The 23,323-nt window shown below is 41.7% G+C and overlaps 1 protein-coding gene across 2 annotated transcripts in view; it reads left to right on the top strand.

Moving 5' to 3' along the window:
- Window positions 1-23,323, top strand: part of ADAMTS12 (ADAM metallopeptidase with thrombospondin type 1 motif 12) — a 178,868-nt gene that overhangs the window by 121,346 nt on the left and 34,199 nt on the right. For both annotated transcript variants that reach the window (XM_014953998.1, XM_014953999.1), the window contains 3 exons: window positions 3,561-3,805; window positions 5,199-5,340; window positions 13,527-13,653. In XM_014953998.1, coding sequence (XP_014809484.1) covers window positions 3,561-3,805; window positions 5,199-5,340; window positions 13,527-13,653 — 514 coding nt within the window. The remainder of the gene's footprint in view (window positions 1-3,560; window positions 3,806-5,198; window positions 5,341-13,526; window positions 13,654-23,323) is intronic.

The raw sequence follows: 23,323 nt of genomic DNA, 5'->3' as shown, positions 1-23,323 counted from the left end.
CAAAGGGATCTGCCTGGGAAGAAGTGGCTAGGAAACAAGTGGTGGTCAGAAGGATGGGCAATTGTCCTGTCTTCACTCTTTTGTGTGTGTAGGGGCAAGTGAATTTTCCAGCTTGCAGCAGCAAGGGGACAAGCGAGATTGTCCCCTTGAAAAATTTATGAAAATTAGGAAATGAGGGACTGTGCAATAGGGGTGTAAGTGTTTTACTCTGCCAGTCAGAAGAAAAGATTAGGTGCGTGTCACTCCTGTGAGGGGCTGGATTTTAGGAAAGTGACGGGCAGACAAGGAACCTGTGGTTGTACACACCCAAACCTGGAGGTTTACCCTGGTTCCGTTGTCTCCTGAACAACTTGGTTGGGACTGAGTCAGCGTGGTCTTCCTGCTACCCCTGTTGCCTTCTCGTGCAACCATAGTGCAGACAGAGATCTGGTACACGCCTGGACCTAACCCTGAGGCGGAGTCTGGACGTCGCCATGATGCCAGTACTGATCTGAGAGACTGGAAAGTCTCCTGGATCCTCACTTAGGAGGCTGTCTCTGGACTGTATTTTTTTCCTATTACCATCACACACTGCAGTGCTACCTCTGACACCACGGGAAGGCTGTATGCAGCCATACCTTGACTTGCAAACCCAGTATGCCAGTGGGAACCACTTAATATACTGGCAATAGTGCCTAGAGCCTGGCTTAGAACAAAATTGTGCCTCAGGAACATGTATATTTAAGGGAGAGACTCTTGCAGATAAAACCCAGTGGGAGATCAGGATGGGAGCTGTAGTGATAAGGAGAAATAGCCAGATCTGATTATCATCTGGTCTGCAATACTGTGCTACCACCTGAGTGAAATTACTCCCCTCTCACAGCAATGGGAAAAGAGAAACCAGCTCTTCAGTCCTGGTAGAGCTGTGCCTACAAGGGTTGCATGAATTATTCATGTTGTACTCTCATCCGTGTTAGGAGCATATAGATTTAATTTTAATTAAAAAGGGAAAGATTAATAGTGTCTGAGAGATGCCATTTCACGGGTGCATGGTAGAACCCACAATATGGATGCTCCAGGATTTAATGAGCTCAGCATCTAGGTTGGGCAGCTGAGATCTTGACATGTTATTGAATTTCAGATCTCGAGATCCTTATCAGATGAAACTATATAACCAGGAACAATTATATAAACACCATCCACATCATTTTTAAACAAAAATTTATTGTTATGCTTGACAAACTCAAAAGCTTGCTGCTGATTAGGTTTGCTTTCAAAAGCAGATAACATTCATTGGGAATTAGTGTGAGATTCTGGGAAATCAGGAGGTAATTTAGCTAGTTGAAAAAGGGAGGGCTGGGGAGAAGGAAGTGTGATACTTTGACCAAATGGCAACATCTATCACCAGGCAGTTACAATAAATTTAAAACCAGGTTTATGAGCAACAGCAGGTGATTCAGACAAAAATAATTATGCAAAACCTTGAGAGGATGCAGATTTTTGTGTTAGAACAGAAAGAAAATTGTGTTTTGTTTTCCTTATACTTTGTGTTTTGAACAAATGTTGCTGTAATTATATGTGAAAAAAAAAGAGCTGGAAAAGGACACCAACATTGCAAAGCCAAGCTGTCAGGACATGACACAATTTAGATTGTCCATGCTGTGTTAATTTGGCCCACTTGTAAGTATGCCTTCTAATCAAGTCTTTAGTTACACAATCACACACAGTGTTCATAACATGTCTCCTCTGCACTGAATGAAAAGAACATTTGGGAGAATCGTTAGACCTTGGTTACTTATAATAGACCTAGACTGCTGGTTTCCTATAATAGAAGTTATTCAGTAATCCTTCAGATTTCATTTTTCCCTTCACTTTTGAAAGACTGAAAAGTTTGGATTTCCACATTCAGTCTAGGAAACTTGCAAAAGGTGACATCCAGAAAACTCTCCCTCTTGAACATTAATCATTAATGGAAAAAAATACATAATTGCATATTATTAATATAATTAGAAGGGGCCTGAAGTAGACTGATCCTTTTTTCTACCATAAGCAATATGCTACATTAGAACCAATACTTATCACCCCACAAAAGAGCTGCAAAAGAAAATTCAGATGTTAAAGACTTTGTGGCCCTTATTTATGACAGCAGGTTGTTATACAGCATATAAGTACTTCCGGGAGGTGCAGAGCGTTGGTACTGAAGGTCACTTAGTTTGTTCAGTGTGGTTTATCTCACTCCTGTTGCGTGAGCAATCAATGCTGATAAGCTTATTTCACAAGAAAGGTGAATGGGATACGAGTCTCCAGATTTAATTCATGACCTCAGCAGTGTGTGATGAGAGCTGGGGAACCACGTATGTTCCAATATTGAACTAAAGCATCACAAACTGCAGCTCACACTCCTGGGGCACCTCCTTGCAGAGCTGTCCTCCATCCAATTTCTAAAGCCCAGCCAGGAGCAATAGCAAGAAAGCTATCTGAGTTTGTGTTCCAATTTCTATGTGAACTCACTATATTTACAGTTCAGTAGCAATAGCAGTTCCCTGTAAGGTGAGAAGCACAGAGCTTGATGTCTTAGGTTGCCTGTGGTGCGAACAAAATTCTGTACTAGAATTGTAGAATGGTTTGGGTTGGAAAGGACCTTAAAGATCAGGGACACCAGCAGATGCTCTGGGTTGATTCTTAACACGCATACCAAAAACCTCTTTTAACAGATAACTTTATATATGAATTGGCCTCAAGTTGCACCAGGGAAGATTCAGATTGGATATTAGGAAAAATATTTACACTGAAAGGGTTATTAAGCATTGGAATGGGCTGCCCAGGGAAGTGATTGAGGCAACGTCCCTGGAGGTGTTTAAAAGACAGGTTGATATAGTGCTTAGAGACATGGTTTGGTGATTTTTTTTTATCAGAGCTAGGTTGATGGTTGGACGAAATGATCTTAAAGGTCCCTTCAAACCTAGACAATTCTATGATTCTATGAAGAGCTGTTGAACTTCCTTAGGAAAATCAGTAGTTTAGAAAAATGTGTTGAAATGATGGCAGTAACTTGAGGCATTTGAATAATGTTCAGGTTTTTGTAAAAAGTCTATGTATGGAAAACGGTCATGGAGAAGTTAAATAATTTAAGAGAAGATACATGGAATTTGTCTGTATGTTGGTGACAGGTGAAAACGTTCCTTTCAAATTGAAGACACCTTTCCCACAATGGGCACTCGCTGGCATTTCTACAGATTTCTCACATTGCAGTATGCCAGAGTTCTTGGGTATGAGTATGGAGATGTTGAGGCTCGTCTGTGGAGTAGATTTCCCCTGGTGCAGCTCAGAAAAGCACTCACCTCCATATCCCTTCTACGTTCCACTGGCATTGCCTAAACACAGTTCATATTCGTATTCCCCAACAAATACTGGTAAACCTGGCTTGGAAAGTCACACTGTTACCCAGCTGAAATATTAGCTCTGTGATAGCATGTTTATGTATATTTTCAAGCAAAGCTGATCTTTCAATAATCTCATACATAAGTAAAATGCCATGACGTATTTGTTGTTCACCACTATGTACCTTTCTTGACTTGTAGGATACGTTGATATTGGGCTGATTCCAAAAGGTGCGAGGGGAATCAAAGTCATGGAAGTTGCAGAAGCAGGAAATTTCCTTGCTGTGCGAAGCAAAGACCCAGAAAAATATTACCTGAATGGAGGCTTTATCATCCAGTGGAATGGTGAATACAAAGTGGCTGGCACGGTATTTCAGTATGACAGAACAGGGGATCTAGAAAATCTGACTGCTCCAGGACCCACCAATGAATCAATATGGATTCAGGTAAATAGGAGATCATTAGCAGAACCTGCTGGGCTTGAATGGCAGCAGAAAGTTCTGGGGCTTTGAAACCGAGGCTGAAAAAATACGTGAATTTGTATATAAACCACTCTATTAGCATGCTGTCTTGCAAAAGAATCAGTTGAGCAATTTTGGAGAGAAACAAGCACCTTCTATGTTTATTGTTGTTCATCCTGCCTAGAAATATATGTTCGGTGTCACAGTCTGATGATTAGTAAAGGCTGGTATAATCCAGTACTGCCACTAGGACAGGGATCCTGCCACCTGTGGCTGGTCAGTCCTTTGCCCAAACTTCCCTGTCTCTTGTGTCAGCTTAGATCAACACATGGCTGTGAGAGAGCCAGATGAAAAGTAGCTGTTTATCACAAAAAGGCAGCTGATGTCAGGCTGTGAACAAACAGTGAGAGCTAGGAAAGGCTGACAGCAGTGACAGCTCTCACTGAGCAAGAAAATACAGCCATACTTAGATGGATTAGTAGCTTCTGGTAAGTGAAATGGATCCATTTAGCATCCACTGAGGTTGCTCCCCTTTGTTTCTTTTACGTTGCTTTATAGATTCTAACTTAAACATAACCAGCGTCTGTTAATTCTGCAGAAGTAGTTTTAAATTGCTCCTTTGTTCTCTGAATGTATGTTTCCTGCCTGTTTGCCTGTGTATCCACCATGCAATTAAAAGCAGTATGAGGGGTGTGATGTGAGCCACTTTCACAATTTAAATGTCAGGTGGAAAGGCACATACAGGTGCTCAGTGTTCATTGCCAGTAACAAGGTCAGGGAAACAATTAGGAGAAAGAATAGAAGTTCGTTGATGAAGTCTTTTATCCCTTGATGGTGTTTTTCTTTTCTCCCTCTCATCAGCGAAACATTAAATTTCTTGACTGACTCTTCTCAATTGGAATTTTCTTTCTTAATCCAGAAACACTGAAAAATAGTGTTAAAGCAGTGTCTGAATATACTCTGTAATTTTCTGACCTACTGGTTGCTTCGTAACAGCTATTTCAGAAGGGTAGGGAAATTATAATTGATAATGGTGATAGGCAGTAGCTCTTAATCAGCAGCACATTTGGCAGTGCCTTGGATGGACTTGGCATTATCTTTTCTTACAGTCAATAGGATACCAATTATGCTGACCCACTTACTCCCACCGGTGCTTACAAAAGTACGTGGCAAACAGCTGTGTCTTGGAAAGATACATGCATGCCACAGTCAACACACAAATGGAAGTTTTGCCAGTCTGCTTTTCTGAACTGGTAGTAGGCTCCAAAATGGGATGCTTTAAACCCTTGCTGATTCTTCTGTTTTCATGCTTTGAAAGCTTTACGCCAGTAGATTATTAAAAACATAAGTAATTAAATAAACCACACGCTTTTTCCAGCTACTTTTTCAAGAAACTAACCCTGGAATCAAGTATGAATATACTGTACGTAAAGAAGAAAGTCATGAGAATGAGATTGGAGAGCCAGAGTATTTTTGGCAGTATGGAGACTGGACAGCTTGCAGTGTTACTTGTGGAAAAGGTAATTCCCCACTTTCTTTTTCTATTACTGTTCTTCTGCACTACTGGCAAATCTCATTCTTCAGTTATCCTGACAGTGTTCTCAAAGAGGTAAGGCTCATTAATCTGCATTTGGCGGGAAATCAAATCACGTGGTTACAAATATGTAGTTTGGCTTTAAAATAAAATGCTATTAAATCATCTGAGGCAAATAGGTTTCTCTAACAATTGCCCTGAAATTCTCAACCTCTGTGAACCAAAATCAAAACTGACAGTTTTCTTTTCCTCATAATTTGTTTTCAATATTGTTCACAATTACCCTGCTTCCCACCTACACTGATAAAAGACCTACTCTTGTTTCCCCGCTGAGTCTTTCCAATATGTTAACTTCAAAAAATACTCTTTATTTCTGTCCTGCCTTGATAAGCAGCAATGCTTTCTGTGGATCTCTCAATAGTTACTTTATTTAAATGAGTCTTGAGAACTTAGATGTGTTGGCCACTGTCAGTACAATGTCTTGGGAACAGCTGCAGTTATAGTGTAGTCCCATGCAGCACGTTAAACTGGAGAAGCAGAATGATGACGGTGAAGTGGGATCTAGCAGCAGGTCTAGAAGTTTGCCTTTGGTCACGTGCAGAAAATACTAGTGGGAAAACCTTCTTTGAAGTAGTTGACAGATCAATGGGATGCCGTTAATGCTTGCCGGAAACCAACGGTAATGATAAGAAGACTGAAAGCTCCTTTACAGAAGTAAAGGTTTTTATCCTTTGTGGGAATAATTTTTAAAATATGAGAAAAATGTTGTGTGTGAAAGGATGTGTCTGCACAGTGGGGAGGAGATTGCAGCTTTCCATCAACATTAGTTGCTGAGTTTCACTGGACAGAAGTAGTTCTGGAGGTAGGACAGGAACCTTGTTCTTTGACTTTTTGTGTGAAAACTGTACAGAACAGTAGGAGATCAATGTTACAGCCACTGAACAAACAGCATGATCTAAGGCTATTCTCTTCCTAATGCTAGGGTATTTTCAGTGTTTTTTGATAATTACTGCTTTCTTTAACTACTTTCCAGAAGGAAAGGAAAAGAAAAACAAATATGACGAAGCGGGGATGCTTAGAGGGGTAACAATTTTTTGATCTTTCCTGTCAGGGAAGACACTAAAGTAATGCATTTTCAGTGGTTTGGACAAAAGGTATTATATGGCCTTAATTGTAGAAGAATGAGAGAAGAATTTTGGAATAGTGTAAATTACCCAATCCCAAAAACATTCCTATATTAGGAAAAAAATCCAAACTTATATGGACATATTATAGAGATGATTGTACATCCGTGTGTGTAAGTTTGTGCAAATATTTGGGGGGTTGAGGTTTTCTGTTCTTTGAGAAGGGTCTCTTAGCACAAAACACCATGTGCTTTCTGGCTAGCAAACCCCAAAATATTTTCTTTAAATATCACCCAAAACAAGCGTTTTACTTAATTGCATGCTGTATGCTTTAGTTCTAATACCTAGTGGTGAATATTATTTAATATAACAATTGGCAACATAACAAAAAGCTGGGTGGGGAGAAGAGAGAAAGGGGGAGGGGAGTGTTATTAGACTATTTATTATGTTGTTTTGTGGTTTTTTACATCAGCTGCACTTTTCCCAGAACTGTTTCTCAGTAAGTAAATTATAACCTTATGTACTACGTTCTGGCTAGAGAACTGTGTGACTTCACTTTGATTTCTAGCTGCCACATGGATTACTTAAATAGAGAACTGCAGGATATGAGGTTTTTTTCAGTTTTTATTTAATAAGTGGCTTTCCCTGTTTACTGTCTTTGGGCTCTTAATAAATATTTTTTGAGCTCATTGGGTTTTTCTTTGTATAAGTAGAAATTACGTTCAGGCGCTGTGGACTTACTGCCATGAATTTGCAGGGGAAGCAAGAGGTGCATCATAGTTCAAAAACGGCACAGAAGCCTTCCCAGTTCCTGGCATTCTTTCCTGGATAGGAGAAAACAAATTAATAGCCCCTCTGCTCTCCTTCCTCTAAGATACATACATTTATAAAAGTAACTGAGCAAGTCTAAAGGAGGATGTAATCTGCCAAATCTATGGTATTGGGGTATTGATATATATATACCCCTAAATCAGGGTATTGTCACTTACTCTCTACCAAGAAAAAAAGGGAAACCCTGCCCCAGAGCATCAATGCATCACTTGAACCAGGGGAGTTCTGATATTACAGTCTGTCTGCAGTTTTCTGCAGGTACCAGATGCTTAATCTGATTGTGCTCTGGGCTGCCTGAATGTGGACCACTTAGGCTGCTGTCATACGAGCCTGGCACTGAATCTGAGTTGTCTGGCCCTCCGAAGCACCACAGTAAATGTAGTGCTGGAATACAGCAGGTTTATGGTGGGAAGATCAGTCCAGAAACACATCGGCAAAAATACCTGGAGCTTTGCTGCTTAGAAAAAAAAGAGGCATAACAGCAGGCAAAAGGTGTATTTGGAAAATGTTAGCTCTCCATCATTATGGAAGCTTGGAAACTATAAAGTCTTGCTACATTTAGCAGAGGATATGGGAATGGTAGTGGTTGTTGACCCAGAACCAGAAAGTCTCACATCTTTACGGGTTATTGTGGTTTGGTTACCCTGAGGTCACTTCAGGACCAGGAGGCAGAATAAAGGCAGAACTGAATGTTCCCAGCGTTGCTGGATTAAGCAACATCCTTCTGAGGTTTTCACAGAACTTCATTCTGGCTTTGAATGATGAGATTGACCATATCTGTATGTGCACTCTGGTTAGAGTCAGGATTTCTTGCTGTTGGCAGCAACAGACCTGTTGTGCCCAATCTCAGGCATTTGAAGAGTTTTGAAATGTTTGTAAGATAAAGTGCATTAAAGTAGGCAAGATCCTCTTCTGGTATCGGTGTACTGCACGACAAGTCTTACTGAAGACAAGCCTACAGTGAGGGTCAAGGAGATAAGAAAAGTTGCATTTATTTAAACTAAAAAAACTTTCAATGAACTTCGCAGTTATCAACCAGTAAACAAATAAACCAATGGTTTTTCAGGATAGAAGGTGGGGCCAAGAAAGGTGAGCTATTGAACTAACTTTGATGGCCACAGCCAGTGGCAGAAATTGATCCTTACCTACAGTTTAGTTCTCTTGGCAAACCTGGACCTACTTAAAGATTCAGCAGAGGGCTTCTCATCCCGACTGGTCAATACTGTAACAGTAAATCCAAGGCCACTTTGGCCTCTTGTAGCCAGAGAGATCATGACAATGTAAACAAATGCTTTCTGGAGCCATGAGAATGAAGCTGAGTTGGGGAGTGACAAACAGGGCTACAGGCACAGCAGTGGGCTGAGGTGGGAAAGCCTCATCACTCCTAAGAGAAAAGGTTTTAGCCCAGTGATACAGCTCCTTATCCAAGGGAAATGTACCTGGAAAAAATCCCAGTGATGAATAATGTCTTTGTAGAGTGAAGCTATCCCTTCACAGAGTTAACCGAGGGCAGCTCCCTAAAGATATTTTTTAAAAGATTTGTGGCCTCAAGAAAGAACCACGTTGTGCCCTGACCCGTATCCTTCCTCATCTTCATTACCGCTGAGAAAGAGAAGATGCAAATGTTCTCATGTTTTCCCTCATTTCTTTCATGTGCCCCTTTCTTTTGGAGTCTCAAAGAGTGCATTTGGCCAGTCTACAATGACACCATTTTACAGGGAAAAATGGTCTGAAAAATCATGGAATCATAGAGTCGTTTAGGTTGGAAAAGACCTTTAAGGCCATCAAGTCCAACTGTTAACCTAGCAATGCCAAGTCCACCACTAAACCCCGTCCCTAAGCGCCACGTCTACATGCTTTTTAAAATACCTCCAGGGTATTTACTGTAGCAAACACACATAATAATGCACTCAGGGAAAAGAACACATTGCAATACCTGATAGCCATTTGCAATGTAGAAAGTAGTTCAGTAATTACATTGCAATCCAGTTCACAGCAAACATATGCTGAAAGAAATAATTTATAGTAAAAATCGTAAGCCTTGCTCTGTCCTTGCTGCAGGGCAGTTTGACTCCCTGCCTGCCATTTGTTTTATGCAGAAAGGAGTTACTTTGCAGTCAGGATGTGTGCAAACTGGATGGTGTCCTCCAAACTGCTACACCCTCTGGCCAAGAGCTTGTCTCTCCAGAGCCTAATATCAAGACAGCATGTGAAGCCATTAAGCTTTTTTTACAAGAAGATGAATTTAAATGCCTCACTGAGTTTTTTTCTAGACCAACTACCCATTATTCTTTCTTTAAATAATTGTCAATTAAGAATTACAAGTATAAATCACTCGTCCTTGTCTAAAGGCTTTAATCAAGTTTCTTAGAACTAGCTTTGAGTGGCATTGAACATAACAAGAAGCTAAGCACAGTACAGCTGCAGCTAAGGGAGAATATTAGGCAACTTCAACAATTTACTTCTCTATAGATAACATCAGTAATTGGCAAATTTTCAAAGCTTTGCAAAAGGACTTGACTGTAAGACTTGTTTGGGGGTTAATTGTTATGTGCCCTCTAAATCCTCCACAACTGTTTTCAGGGCTACTTTGCAAAATTGCCTTCAGGTGTTGTGGAACTGAAATGCAGTACTAAACTTGTAGCACTGATGTTAGAAAACAAAGGTCATTGTATTTTCCTTCGCTATTATGGGTCTAGGTTTTATAACATCAAGAATGTAGAGGTTGTGTGCATAACTTATGCATAGACTGAATATAACTTATTGAATGAATAATACTAAAGTGAACTCCTTGCAGAGTATCTGATTTGATGCACAACTGTGGCAACTACATGTTCAAATTAGATTTACAATCAAATATGCTCTTTTGCATACACATTTTTTGTATTTGCTTCTGGTCCTTCATTTCTATTGTTCTCAGCTTTAATTTTACCTCAGACTGAGGGCCATTTAACCAACAGGTTTCAAAAACCTTCCAAACCCAAATGATTTTAAACTGGCATCTTTTATTTTTTGCGAACCAAGTGAGAAATCAGGAGCTGAGTGGGTCAACCTCCCACCTGAAAAGTCCTGCGTTAGGGATGACACAGAGAGGTAGAAGCAATCTCTGAGCAGCTTTAGTGAAATCAAGACCATTCTTTGATCTGGCTGTTCTCATCCTTGGTTTTTCTTTTTTTCCCAGAAATATTTGTAGGGTTTTTTTTTTACAGAGCTGAGATGGTACACTCCTGTGTAAAGAAACATGGTTGTGGGAGGTGCCACTTCAGCTAACTTTATATTTTACTTGGAAGTGATTCTTACAGGGAGGGAGATGGTGAAGTGATGCTAGTGATACCTACAGTGCAGTGAGTGCTGAGGTGAGCAGAAAGGAATGGGATGCTCCCAATCCAGAGGAAAAAGCAAGATCTTGCTATGGGATCATGACCACAGAGACAACATGCTGATGAGTACAGACAGCGTGTTGTGCATACAGGTGGTTGTGAGTGGGGACTAGTTAACACTGAGGACAGAGAGAAGTAAAAGAGCTGAAGGGAGGAAAACAACTACCCTCTCAGAATCCTGTAAAAATAGTGTTTAGGTTTCCAATTTTACTGAGTTTTAAAGTATATTTAGAATTTTTATTCTGTGACTTACATAGGATATTGCACATTTAAGTTATGTAACTGTATAAATGCTTGGTAGAGCAGGGTCAGTGTGGGGTGACTAGCTTTCTACTTTTGCAATGTTTTCTAGTTCAACTTGGTCAAGCTGAGAAAAACAACTGTGATTCATTATGTCATTATATGTATACATATATATATACATTGATATATGCATATAGGATTCCTTCCAGCTTTGGTGCAGAACTACATGCAGTCATGATGAAAAAACTGTGCATTTATGTCTTCTTTAAATATATGCATCCATCCATCCCAGAATTTTCCAGATTTTGAAACTACTGTAGGAGTTCACATAACTTCCATAATAAAAAATGTTTTTGTGAATAAATTAGTGTTTTGATGCCAGTGATCAGCAAATATTTTATGAGAATGTACAGCCTCAAAACAAAACTTTTGCAAAGGTCTATAGTGGTTTTGAAGTGAATTACAGCAGCTGAAATGACACGAGAAAATTTGTCAAAGCAAAAGAGTTCTCTTATTTGCATTTGTAACAGCTACACATCGTGGTTTTGAAAGGGAGGGAAATATATTTCTGTGAACTGCTTTGTTTACAGCTAGTGGAAAGGTTGCTAACTGTTGCATTTTTCATAGCATCAAACAGAGCACTGCTTGCTGGGGGTCCTGCAGTGAACCAAAGTGCTTTCTGTGGCTTGAAGTCCCCCAGGGTGTCCCACATCCAGCTGCGCTGCCAAGTCCTGCGGGTCCTTCCACATCGTGTACCCTGGAGCTTCAATGCCTCAGCAAAGAGTATTAATGGGAGCACAGGGCTACAGTCCCTTAATCCTCCCTTCCAAGTGAAGCTAATCCTTATTCTAGCAAGTCAGCCTTCACGTGTGACTGGAGGAGACTCAGTCATCAAATCCTGTGCTGTTGTCAGTGATTGTCCTACGTGTCTCAGTCGCAAGTCTGAAAATACCCTAAAAGCTATAGCATTTCCTTACAGTGTCCCAGATCTGGTGTCCTAAGGTGCTAGAAAAGTGAGACACAGGTTTCCATCTCCTTCTATAGAATGATCCAAATATGCCTGGAAAGTGTTTAATTTCCTTGTGTTGTGGAGGCCTTTTCCAGTAATAGGGGACTGCAACCTCCCCATCACACATACAGTCCGTGCTTAGTTCTTCCACCAAAAGTTACGTCTGTTGCTGGCTTTGGATTTCCTAGTATTACAGTTGGAATTCTGTTTCCTGTATTTACTTTTATAAGCAGATTGTTACATTTTGGAAAGGAAAAAAAATTTGAATGCTGTGAAATTACTGGAAGCAAGGTAACATATTTTAGGAAATATGTTTAATTGCCACATATGGGGACATTGCTGTGTAGAGGAACATAAGTATATGTTGTATAGAACAATATATTCATATTTCCCAAGTAGTATTATCTATGGATTACTGTTCTTATATTTCAGATAGGTTCCCTCACTAGTTATTATGAGTGTGAGGCCAGGAAAAGCTTGATTCCTAAATATTTTGCAAAATAGCCTAACAATTATTCCTGACACCATAGTAACAGTGCTTTTAGGGCTTTTGCTTCGCGGGAGGATGAAAGTCTCAGAGATACAGTGACCTACTGTCTGCATATTAGTTGCTGTGAATTAATAACAGCACAGTTAATTTAACAAGAGTTAGTAAACCAGGTTTCTTCAGTCTTGGGATTTGTTTGGGCCTAATGCAACTGTTTTAATACTCTATATCAGTCTAGCTACAACCTTTCAAACTGTAATATTGCAATACTTTTTTTTACACTGCGTTTGCAGCAGAGGACCTACCTCAATTTATTGCTAAACTGTGTGGAAGGCAGATCCCTGGAAACGGGCTTTCTTTAGATTCACAGCATGGTAACACAGTATTTTGGTTCATGTTTCTTTCTGTTAAATGCATGGGAGCTTTTGTAAGTGGAACTGTTGTGAAAGAAACCCAAATTTTGTCTGTGGGATGTCTCTGTGTCTCTCATCATGACTGTGTTTTGCCTCATGATGGGTGCTGTGTATTAGTTATTTACAAAACAGAAGATTTTCTCTCTCATATTATGACATCACCATCTTCTGTCAAGATTTTTACCAAAACTTCTTAAAAGTAGGAATTCATCATTGGGAGTCACAGGGTTATAGTTTTGCTATAGTATCTAGTTTGTGTTCTGCTTAAACAGCTTTCCCAGAAGTATAAAGAAAAGATAAGCAAAAATACCCTTGCTGTGACTAGCCTGATGCTGCTGTGTTGCCTCTTATCTGTGAGTAATCCAAGAACCATTCATAGCCCTTTAAACCTGCTCCTGCAGGAGGCCTTTATGAGGCTGACAACTAAATTGAGATTAAGGAAAGTGCTTCCTAATGTGCCGCTTGAGCTGTCTGATCCTAAAGAGCTCTGCTTAACACCTTTTCAGCTTGATTAAAGGATGCTTACACCTGATGTAGCCCAGAAATTCAGCAGAACTAACTCGGGCTGCGGGCTGTTGCCGTATTCTGGGATGTGGAGTACGGCCAATGTGAGAGGATTTCTACAGCTCCTGCCCAGCCTACATGGATTACTGCTAATTTTTTGGGTGCCTGTCTTCTCTCGCAGGGGTGCAGCGCCAGATTGCCCACTGCATGCGGAAGGGAAGCGGAGCCATCAAGAACTCCTTCTGTGACCCTGCCACACAGCCCAACGGGCGGCAGAAGAAATGCTACGAGAAGGACTGTCCACCCAGGTAACAGATACTGGGGAGGCTTGGGTAATGCTAAACAGCAGCCTTATTTATTGTCAGAAAATGTTGGTTCTAATACCAGATTAGTGGCATCGACGGCCTGCCGTGCTGAGAGCTCCCAAAAGTTTCAGAGCAAGGTGACAGCAACCCAATCACGGACAGATTTGGAGTCAGCTGCCCTGAGGAGTTTCCAATGCAAGTTACTGAGCAGTCTGTGCTGGGAATGGCAGAGGTTGCTCTCCCATCTGTATAGGTACTCCTTTTGTTCAGTTTAGGTGCAGGTATGCCTGAACACTGCATAAATTTGTATTTATTTTAAAGATCCTATTCCTGTCTTAGCTTAAGTGATAATGTATTACTGTGCGTTCCAAAAACCAACTTGTGGAGAGGGTTTTTTAAGCCTTTTGATGGTGTTTTTCAGTATTTTTTGATACTCCTTTGTCCTTTTTGTGAGGGAGGATGAGTTGAAATGCCCACTTCTATAACTCTAATTATTATACCTTCCTTCTAGCAATTATTTGGTATCTTTTTATCATGTCCCTTCTTATTTTTTCCTCTCAGCAAAATGCAGCTTTCTTCATTCTGTGACTGCATGGGAATAATTTTTTCCATTCCCATAATATTATTTTAATATGTCTTCATCTCTGTTTTTTCTGTTCTACCGTTACTGAGAAGGGTAAGGAAGACTAAACACAGCAAACATTCCAGGTGACAGCAGAACTGTGGACTTGTAGAATAGACACAGATTTGCTGGAAGGGATCCATATTTGCTTTAGTTTCATGCTTTCAATACTGGAACATCTCGCTTTTGTCTTTCATTGTCTTTGGAAATCGTTTATTATGCTGTTTGCAATGGTATACCAGTCCTAGTAATTCTACTTAAATCAGAATCAAATCAAAGTCATTACAATGATTCCCTTAAAGCGCATTGGGTTACATTTGCCAACAGTGGATTCATGAATCTTTAATGTAAAAAAACTCTGCATGGTGGTTGTTTTTATTAGTTGTTTCCAAGTATCTTCACAACAGTATATGATGCCTCCTTTGGGAATTACATCTTTGCACTGGCAGCCTCTATAAATGACTGTTAAAAGCATAAACTACCCATGTTTCATAATTCTTTGTAGATTGCTACGAAGTCAATTGACACTTTATTAACTAGTTGACTAGTAAAGAGCTGAGGCTACTCACATATGTAGGAGTGTTTTTCATTTACAGTACATGTAAATGCTGGTATTTATTCCAAGGTTCCAAATGAGCTCAACGTATCTGATTTGTTCCAAGTCACTGCATTATTCAGACCTGCTCTTGAAGGAGCAGAATTTGTCCCTCGTTGAGCAGACCATAGAATTACGTGATGTGTGAACCAAGCTCTTCTGCAGGCCAGGCAGAAAAGCTCTCAAATGGTGCCAGCCGGAGTGATGCTGCGAGCTCATTCTGTGCTGCAGAGGAAAGCACTAGTTATCCTTCTGAGGATAGCAAAATACTGACAAAATGCAATGTAGGAAGGAAATCCATACATCTCTAGTTCCAGAGTCACATTGTGTATTTATTTTTCTGTTAATAACACGAGAATGACTGTAGTAGTTTGACCAAGGCTCTATCTAAGCCCCTGTTCTGGCTCCCAGCAGGGCCTGCATGCCTAAGGAAGAGTAAAGACAAGGCAAGTGTACATTATATCCCTTTCTAATACTCTTCCAGCTTCCAACTGGTTTTAATTCAGGGCATTTCCAGAGGCTTTTATGGCTGGTCTAATCAGTAACCTCCAATGGACCTCTCTTCCAAGTACTTGTTCCAGCCTCCCTCTGGAACGTTGTGAATCTTCTATCATATACAGCTTCTTCTGCAAGAAGTTCCAAGGCTTCAATGCCTACTGTGTGAAGCACCACCTCATTTTATCTATTTTGAACATGGCTCTCACTAGCTGCTGCTGGTGGCCCCGAGTTCTTCTGTTGGAAGCGATGGCAGTGACAAAAGAATTCTTGTCCAGCCTTCCCAGGTCCTTCATTTTGTAGATCTGGTCTCTGTTCCAGGCTGTACTCCCAGAGTGGGATCTACTTGGTATTTACTTTACATGGCATATGTGTCGCCTCTAATCCAGACAGATAGTTACACATCTATCTGAAATGCAAGACGGTAGTTAGTGCAGTTTGGATATTTGTTGATTCTAAAGAAAATCTGAATGTTGGAGGAAGGTGTGACTGTCCCGTACAGCACGATGCAGCACAACTGAAAGTTCATGTGAAGCTGCTGAAGAACCAGTCTTCTGAAGAGAGTCGGCTAAATTCTGTGACAGACTTGAGGACAGTGTTGTTAAACACAACACTGCAGAGAACCTCTGGTTAGTGCTGTAGCCACGGGACTGAAAGTGTTAGATGATCTTATACTTCCCAACAGCAAACCAGTTTCTTTGTGGGAACATCCTGTCTAAAAGAAGAAGATTGTTATCTTTCATGACCCTCGCTCCTATGATCCTAAATCCAACTGATGGAAAACATGCTACCATGAAACTAGCTACTAGGTGACTAAATCAGAATTAAATAATTTGTCAAACAATAGCTACAGGCAAAGAATAGCATTATTATAATATTTGTGACTCTCACAACAGGATCTTATCTCATTAATATTGTCAGGAACCTAATTATAAACTGTTTAAGTGTCAGGCTTCTGAGAAGTCCAAACCATAACATTCTCGTTTGTTAGCTGATTTGGTCTGCATTTTTTTTCCACGCTTTCTGCTAAAAGAATCTGGAGCAAAGCACAATACTTAACATGTTGCAATAAGTGTATGCCACATGCTGACTGAGTCTTGCAGGTGGAGTGATGCTTCACTCATAGAGAAGAAGCAGCAATACATTTATTGCAATAAAACAGTGATTTAACAAAGTTTTATAGTAAATGTGACAGTGTTTTAACAAGATTCGATGGCAATGTGTGCTTGGTTATTTACTGCATAGAGGACAGGGTCAGACAGAATTGTCAGGGAGACCCTCCCGTTGAGTTGAGGTTCAGAGAGGACCCCCTTTGCTTTCTAAACTCCTTCTCAGAGAGGAGTCTGGGTGCAGCTGGATCCAGACACTAGCCCCAGACTTTGTCAATGGTTTACGTCTAAAGGATTAAATATGCACAATCAATCTTTTGTATCACTTAGCTAAGATTCCAAAATTTAGCATGCTGTTAACCACTTAGCAAGGATCTGTTGTGGCAAGGAATCTCTTAATCTTGAGAAGTAACCTTGAGAGGCGTCCCTGACTACCCAAGGGGAGATCCTGGGAGCTCAAAGGGTTCTTGGGCTGTTCACTATTTATGGGGATCTTGAGAAGTAACCTTGAGAGGTGTCCCTGCCTACCCAAGGAGAGATCCTGATGTGCAGCCCCCAGCCTTGCGGGAGAGCTCAAAGGGCTCTTGGGCTGTTCATAATTTATGGGAGTTAGATGATTGATTTATAGTCATATTTGCATATCGGCCACAGTACTAGTGATAGTCATATTTGCATATTGACCACAGTACTAGTACTGTGGTTAAGTGGGCACATTGCTCAAGTTAGCCCTTGGCTGTTGTGGTGTTACCTGTCTCCCTGAAACCATGCTGAGCTGGATCGACACCATCATCATGACCAGATGCACCCTTTATGACCAGCACGGGTGATTACTGCTCGGGTGGTGGAGCACACCGTCGCACTCAGAACAAAATGAAGATGGCTGAGCAGCTGAGAGTTAACATGTCGTATAATTGCTCATGTAAAATTTGAGTGATACTGCTTAGGAGTCCAGCAAGACAGTAGCATAAATGCATGCTTTTTTCTGTGTTATACTATGGAATATGGTTTCCAGTTATATGTTTTTTTAGTAGGCAGGTATTTAGGTCCAGAGTGTTAACGATAAAAATCAACAGATGCTACTTGAAGAAAGTGAGCTTTTAACTACTTACAGTGCTGTGAATAAAAGTTTTGCTCTCCCCTGTAAAGCAGATTGCCTGGAGCCTTTTTAACCTGACTGCCCACTTGGACACAGTAACCATGAAGAGATTATTTTACAAGTACTTGGGATCTCCTGCTTTTTATCTGCTGTTATTGTATTGTCCTGCTTCTAGACTGCTTAGTAGGCTCCAGCAGCATAATAAGAATTGGAGACCTTGTTTCTATTGTAATACACAGAGTGAAAATCAGTGCCCTGTTGGTATCTGCCTTGCCTGATGCTGTACAAATACATTGAAAAAGCCAAGTCTTTCTTTAGGTGGGGCACCATATGGTGGGTGGGAGGGAGGGAACATTCAGCCCCGTAGGCATGAATATGGAAAACTTTGGTTCCAAAATCCCATGCTACTACTTTTTCAGCAGGGTCCACACCTCATTCAGTACACACCATGTAGGTGTAGATGAGGATTGTGTAATGGACAAGGCTGTTGGCGCCTGCCTTAATTGTTACAGACCTTGGAAACTCAGCGTGGGAGGAAAAGAGATAGGTCTTATTTAAAGCAGCTAAATGCTACCTGAGAAAATCACATTTTCTCCCTAGCTCTGCCAGGCTGGATTGCAGAGGAGCTGAGCACTCACAGCGGCAGCTGAAAACTAACTGAGGTTATGCTTTCACCATTCAAACTGCCCTCTAGTTTGACGGCCTCGGGAAAATCATTGCTTACATAAATTAATTACCCAAATCATGCTTTTTACTTGCTTGTTTGTTTGTTACCACAATCTTTCCATGCCGTGCCTGGCTATGGAGATAAGGCAGTCCTGTCACTTTGCAGGGACCAGGTGCTGCATTAATATTTAACAACCACTCAATTGCTGTGGAAGTAAATGCCATCAGAAAGCAGAGGTAGGAACAAGCACTGGATGGTGACTACCATTAGGCTTCAGTTTCCACCAACTTGTCCCATTCTTTCACCACAATCAGCGTAGCTACCTACTAGTTTTCTTTCCCATGTACTTTTTTCTTTGCCAAGCATCTCTCTCTATGTGTGATCTAAAGAAAATCTTGTTTATAACCTGCCTAAAGCTGAGACTGTCTGGCAGTGCCTTCCACTCCAGCTTACAGTTGGGAGGTCCAACAGCTTGGTCATTTAAGCTTAGAAGTTGCGTGTTTGGATTTGATATTGCTGTGTCAATTCTGGATGTGTGATCAGCAGTCACCTCCAGTTTTGCTTATGCCTCTGCAGTATGAGGAGACAGCAGAAGCTCCAAGGCAGTCACTTGGGTGCTGCTCCCTTCTGTATGGTCCAGGACCTGCTTTGGGGCATCCTGTACCAGCACAGACAAATGGATGGTAGATGTTCTGCTGTCCCTGCTTTGCTTTTCTTCCCCTTTGTCTGGGATGCCCCAGTTCAAAAGTCCTCAGTAGCAAACGTGAAGAGAAAAGAGTGCATGTCCTTCCATGTTAAGTTTTCTCAGGCTTGAGCGTTTGAGGCACGTGCATGTACCCTGGAATGGAAATGGGAACATGCGTCATCAAAAACTCCAGCTAATGAGAAGAATAAATTTTCAGTCAGGGCAAGTTTTTTGAAGTGTGTATGGTAAACAAGGTGCCGGGCAATTAGCTACGTGGCTCACCAGTACCATCTGTTACCTGTACTGAAAGAGGAAGGACTTAATTCTGGGATTTCCTAACTTGGGAGCACCTTACTTTCTTCCGTGACTTTTTAAAAATGTTTTGCATGCAATAGTGAATCACGCACCATTACTGATGGATTCTGTATTGAGATTCTAACTGCAAGACAGGTTCTGTACTAAGATCTGATGATTTGTTGCTTTGAGTTCGGCATTTAAACCTGCAAACTGCTGAATCCTCACTCAGAGCCATTTGAAAACAGTGGGAGAGGGGTGTCAGGTTTGTATATCTATAGCATGAAATATGTGATTGGGTTCTGTTAAAATTAATAGGGCAATTCACATACTTCAGGTTGCATTTGTGCAAAGCGTGAGCAATTTACAAGATACCGGAGATGATAAAATTGGAAAGAAGATGCCAAAGATGTAAACAACCCTAAAATACCTTGATTCAGATGGCAGTAATATATTTTTTCCATTTTTTATTGCTCTGTGCCGCTGAGGTGTGCTCGCCTTTTTTTCTTAACCACTTCTTAGTTTTCCTTTGTTGTTTGCAGAAGCCTGGAAGAGCCAGAAACAACCCAAAGAAGGGCAGGGGAAGGAGAAAAATAATTTGTTCCTTTATTACAGCAGTGCCCAGAGGCCTTACACAAGGTTGTAATGGCAACCAGCCGCATTCTAGAGCATGTAGCAAAACAGTCTGTGTACCAAGGGACTTCTAGGATAATTTAAAATGAAATGCAGTATGTAAAGAGAGGAAAGGTGGGTGTAGGTACCCCAGGGAGGACCAGATGGTTGCAGAAATGAGCTGTGTGCATTGCTTGATTGCTCTGAGTCTTTTTTTTTTTTTTTTTCAAAATGATTGGAAATAGATATCAGTGCCTTCCACATCAGTGACAGCTCATTTGCAACTGAAGAGTACATTAATCAGGAAACAGAGAAGGAACATAGAAAATATAGAGGTAAGGGGAGAGGGGTTGTCAACAAACTGAAGAAGCCAGAAGTGCAGTAAGATGGGAGACAAAGCAAGGAGCAAAAACTGTTATAAAACTGGATGTTGAACTTTGATGTATTTATCAGATTCGGATTATTTTACTCCAAGTTTACTGAATTTAAAAGTAACACCAATAGAATGGTGTTGGTTGTAAGCCAAAACCAATTGTTTCCACCTTTCTGTCTAGAAAGGTGTTTTCTAAATAAATTCCTGTTTTGTTTTCAGCCTAAGGCTTTGTCATGACCTACATCAAAACTGAGGAACAAGTAATATTGTCCAGGAATTTTTTGAGGCTTCAAGTTCACAGCTGGGTCAGATTTTTTATGCAGCAGCTTAGATCTGTGTTCTTGCCTAGGGCAGTCAAATGGGAAGGAAAAATACTTTTTTTTTCTTTTTCTTTTTTTTTTTTGAAAAAAGTATAAAGGTAAATCTCTAGGCAAGTGCCCCAGTTCATAGAATTATAGAATAGTTTGAGTTGGAAGGGACCTTTAAAGATGATCTAGTCCAACCCCCCTGCAATGAGCAAAGATATCTTTAACTAGATCAGGTTGCTCAGAGCCCCAGACAAACCAGACCTTGAGTGTTTCCAGGCATGGAGCATCTACCACCTCTCTGGGCAACCTGGGCCGTAAAAAATTTCTGCCTTACATCTAGTCTGAATCTTCCCTCTAAAAGGTTTGAGCCCATCTTTCCTGTAGGCCCCCTTTAGGTACTGAAGGGCTGCAGTAAGGTCTCCCTGGACCTTTCTCTTCTCCAGGCTGATCAACCCCAACTCTCTCAGGCTGTCCTCATAGGAGAGGTGCACCAGGCCTCTCATCATTTTTTTGGCCCTCCTCTGTACTCTCTCCAACAGATCCATGTCCTTCCTGTGCTGACGACTCCAGAGCTGGATGCAGTACTCTAGGTGGTGTCTCACCGTGGTGGAGTAGAGGGGCAGAATCACTTCCCTTGACCTGCTGGCCACGCTTCTTTTGATGCAACCCAGGATACAGTTGGCTTTCTGGACTGTGAGCACACATTGTTGCCTCATGGGCAGCTTCTCATCCACCAAGTCCCCTCTGCAGGGCTGCTCTCAATCCCTTCCTCCTCCAACCTGTTTGATACCAGGGCTTGTCCTGACCCAGGTGCAGGACCTTGCGCTTGGCCTTGTTGAACCTCATGAAGGTCACATGGGCCCACTTCTCAAGCCTCTCCAGGTCCCTCTGGATGGCATCCTGTCCCTCCAGCCTATTGACTGCACTGCTTAGCTTGGTGTCATCAGCAAACCTGCTGAGGGTGCACTCTATCCCACTGTCTGTATTAATGATGAAGATATGATGAACAGTACTGGTCGGAATACTGAGGGACACCAGGGACATCCCCTGAGGGATACCACTCATCACCTATCTCCATCTGCACATTGAGCCATTGACCACTGCTGTCTGGATGCGACCGTCCAAACAATTCCTCATCCACCGAGCAGTCCATCCATTAAATCCATATCTTTCCAATTTAGAGAGCAGGATGTTGTGGGGGACCATGTCAAACGCCTTACAGAAGTCCAGATAGATGACATAGATAGCTCATCCCTTGTCCACTGATGTAGTCACTCCATCATCGAAGGTCACTGGGTTCGTTAGCCAAGACTTGCCCATGGTGAAGCCCTGCTGGCTGTCTTGAATCACCTCCCTGTCCTCCATGTGCCTTAGCATAGCTTCTGGGAAGATCTGTTGCATGATCTTTCCAGGCACAGAGGTGACTCTGACAGGTCAGTAGTTCCCTTTCTACCCTTTTTAAAAATGGGTGCAATGTTTCCCTCTTTCCAGTCACTGGAGACTTCACCTGATTGCCATGACTTTTCAAATGTCAGGGGGAGTGTCAGCCACGTCAGACAATTCCCTCAGGACTCTGCGATGCACCTTGTTGGATCTCATAAGCTCATGTATGTTCCTCAGGTGACCATGAACCTGATCTTCTGTCACAGTGGGAAGGACTTTTCTCCTTCTCTCCCCTGTTTTGTGGTCCATCCACTTGAAGGGTGTGGGGAGAGAGATTGCTGGTGAAGACCGAGGCAAAAATGCTGTTGAGAACCTCAGCCGCCTTCTCATCTGTTGTTACCAGTTTGCCTGTCTTTCTCATCAGGGCTAGGAGGTATGCTTTCTTTGACCTTCCTTTTGTGGCTGACATATCTGTAAAAGCCTTTGTTATTATTCTTTGCATCCCTTGCCAAGTTCAGCTCCAGCTGTGCCTTGGTCTTCCTGACCCCATCCCTACACAACCGGGCAATGTCCCTAGACTTCTCCCAGGATACCTGTCCTCACTTCCACTGCATGTGCGTCTCTTTCTTGCCCTTTAGGTTGACCAGCAGGTCTCAGCTCAGCCATGCTGGTCTCTTGGCTTCCTTTCCTGATTTCTTACACCTGGGGATCAAGAGCTCTTATGCTCTGTGGAAAGCGTCCTTAAAGATCTGCCAGCTCGGTTCTGCTCCCGCGTCCCTGAGGGCAGTTTCCATGGGGGTCCTATTGACTAACTCCTGGAACAGCTGAAATTTTGCTTTCCTAAAATTCAGGGTCCTGGCTTTACTCGTCACCTGACCTGTAATCCCTCAGGACTGCGAACTCCACTGCTGCATGATCACTGCAGCCCAGGCTGCCTCCAGTATTGATGTCATCAGTTAGCTCACTTGCATTGGTGACCAACAGGTCCAGTATTTCCTCTCCTCTGCCTAGGCTGCCTATTACAGTTGATGCCAGTGCTTCTGAAATAATAGAAAACCAGAAAATTTTGCCCCCCTTTCTTATCATGGAAGATAGTTGACCCACACTGGGTCAGCATGAGAAGAAATAGGTAGATGAATCTGGAGAAAGGTAAACTGAGTATGAAGGGGATGGCTGTTGTCGGTAAGTTGGTTTATACTGCACATTTATCTTTCTTTAGGAGGAACATTGCATAGCATGCTATGGAAGACCATTTTTAATCAGATGAGAGATGTGTAAGGGAATCGTCGTTACTTGAAGAAGGAACAAAGCACAGAAATGTTCAGCCTAGTGCAGGCACAGAGACTAGGCCCGTCAGTACATCAGAGGTACATCACTGTAGGGCACTGATCCCATGTGAGTTCATGCAGCACGGCTCTGACTAACCTGTTTTTG

Source organism: Calidris pugnax, unplaced genomic scaffold (genome assembly GCF_001431845.1).
Source record: "Calidris pugnax isolate Ruff unplaced genomic scaffold, ASM143184v1 scaffold178, whole genome shotgun sequence".
NCBI classification, from domain to species: domain Eukaryota; kingdom Metazoa; phylum Chordata; class Aves; order Charadriiformes; family Scolopacidae; genus Calidris; species Calidris pugnax.
This window is presented reverse-complemented; position numbering and strand designations above follow the sequence as displayed.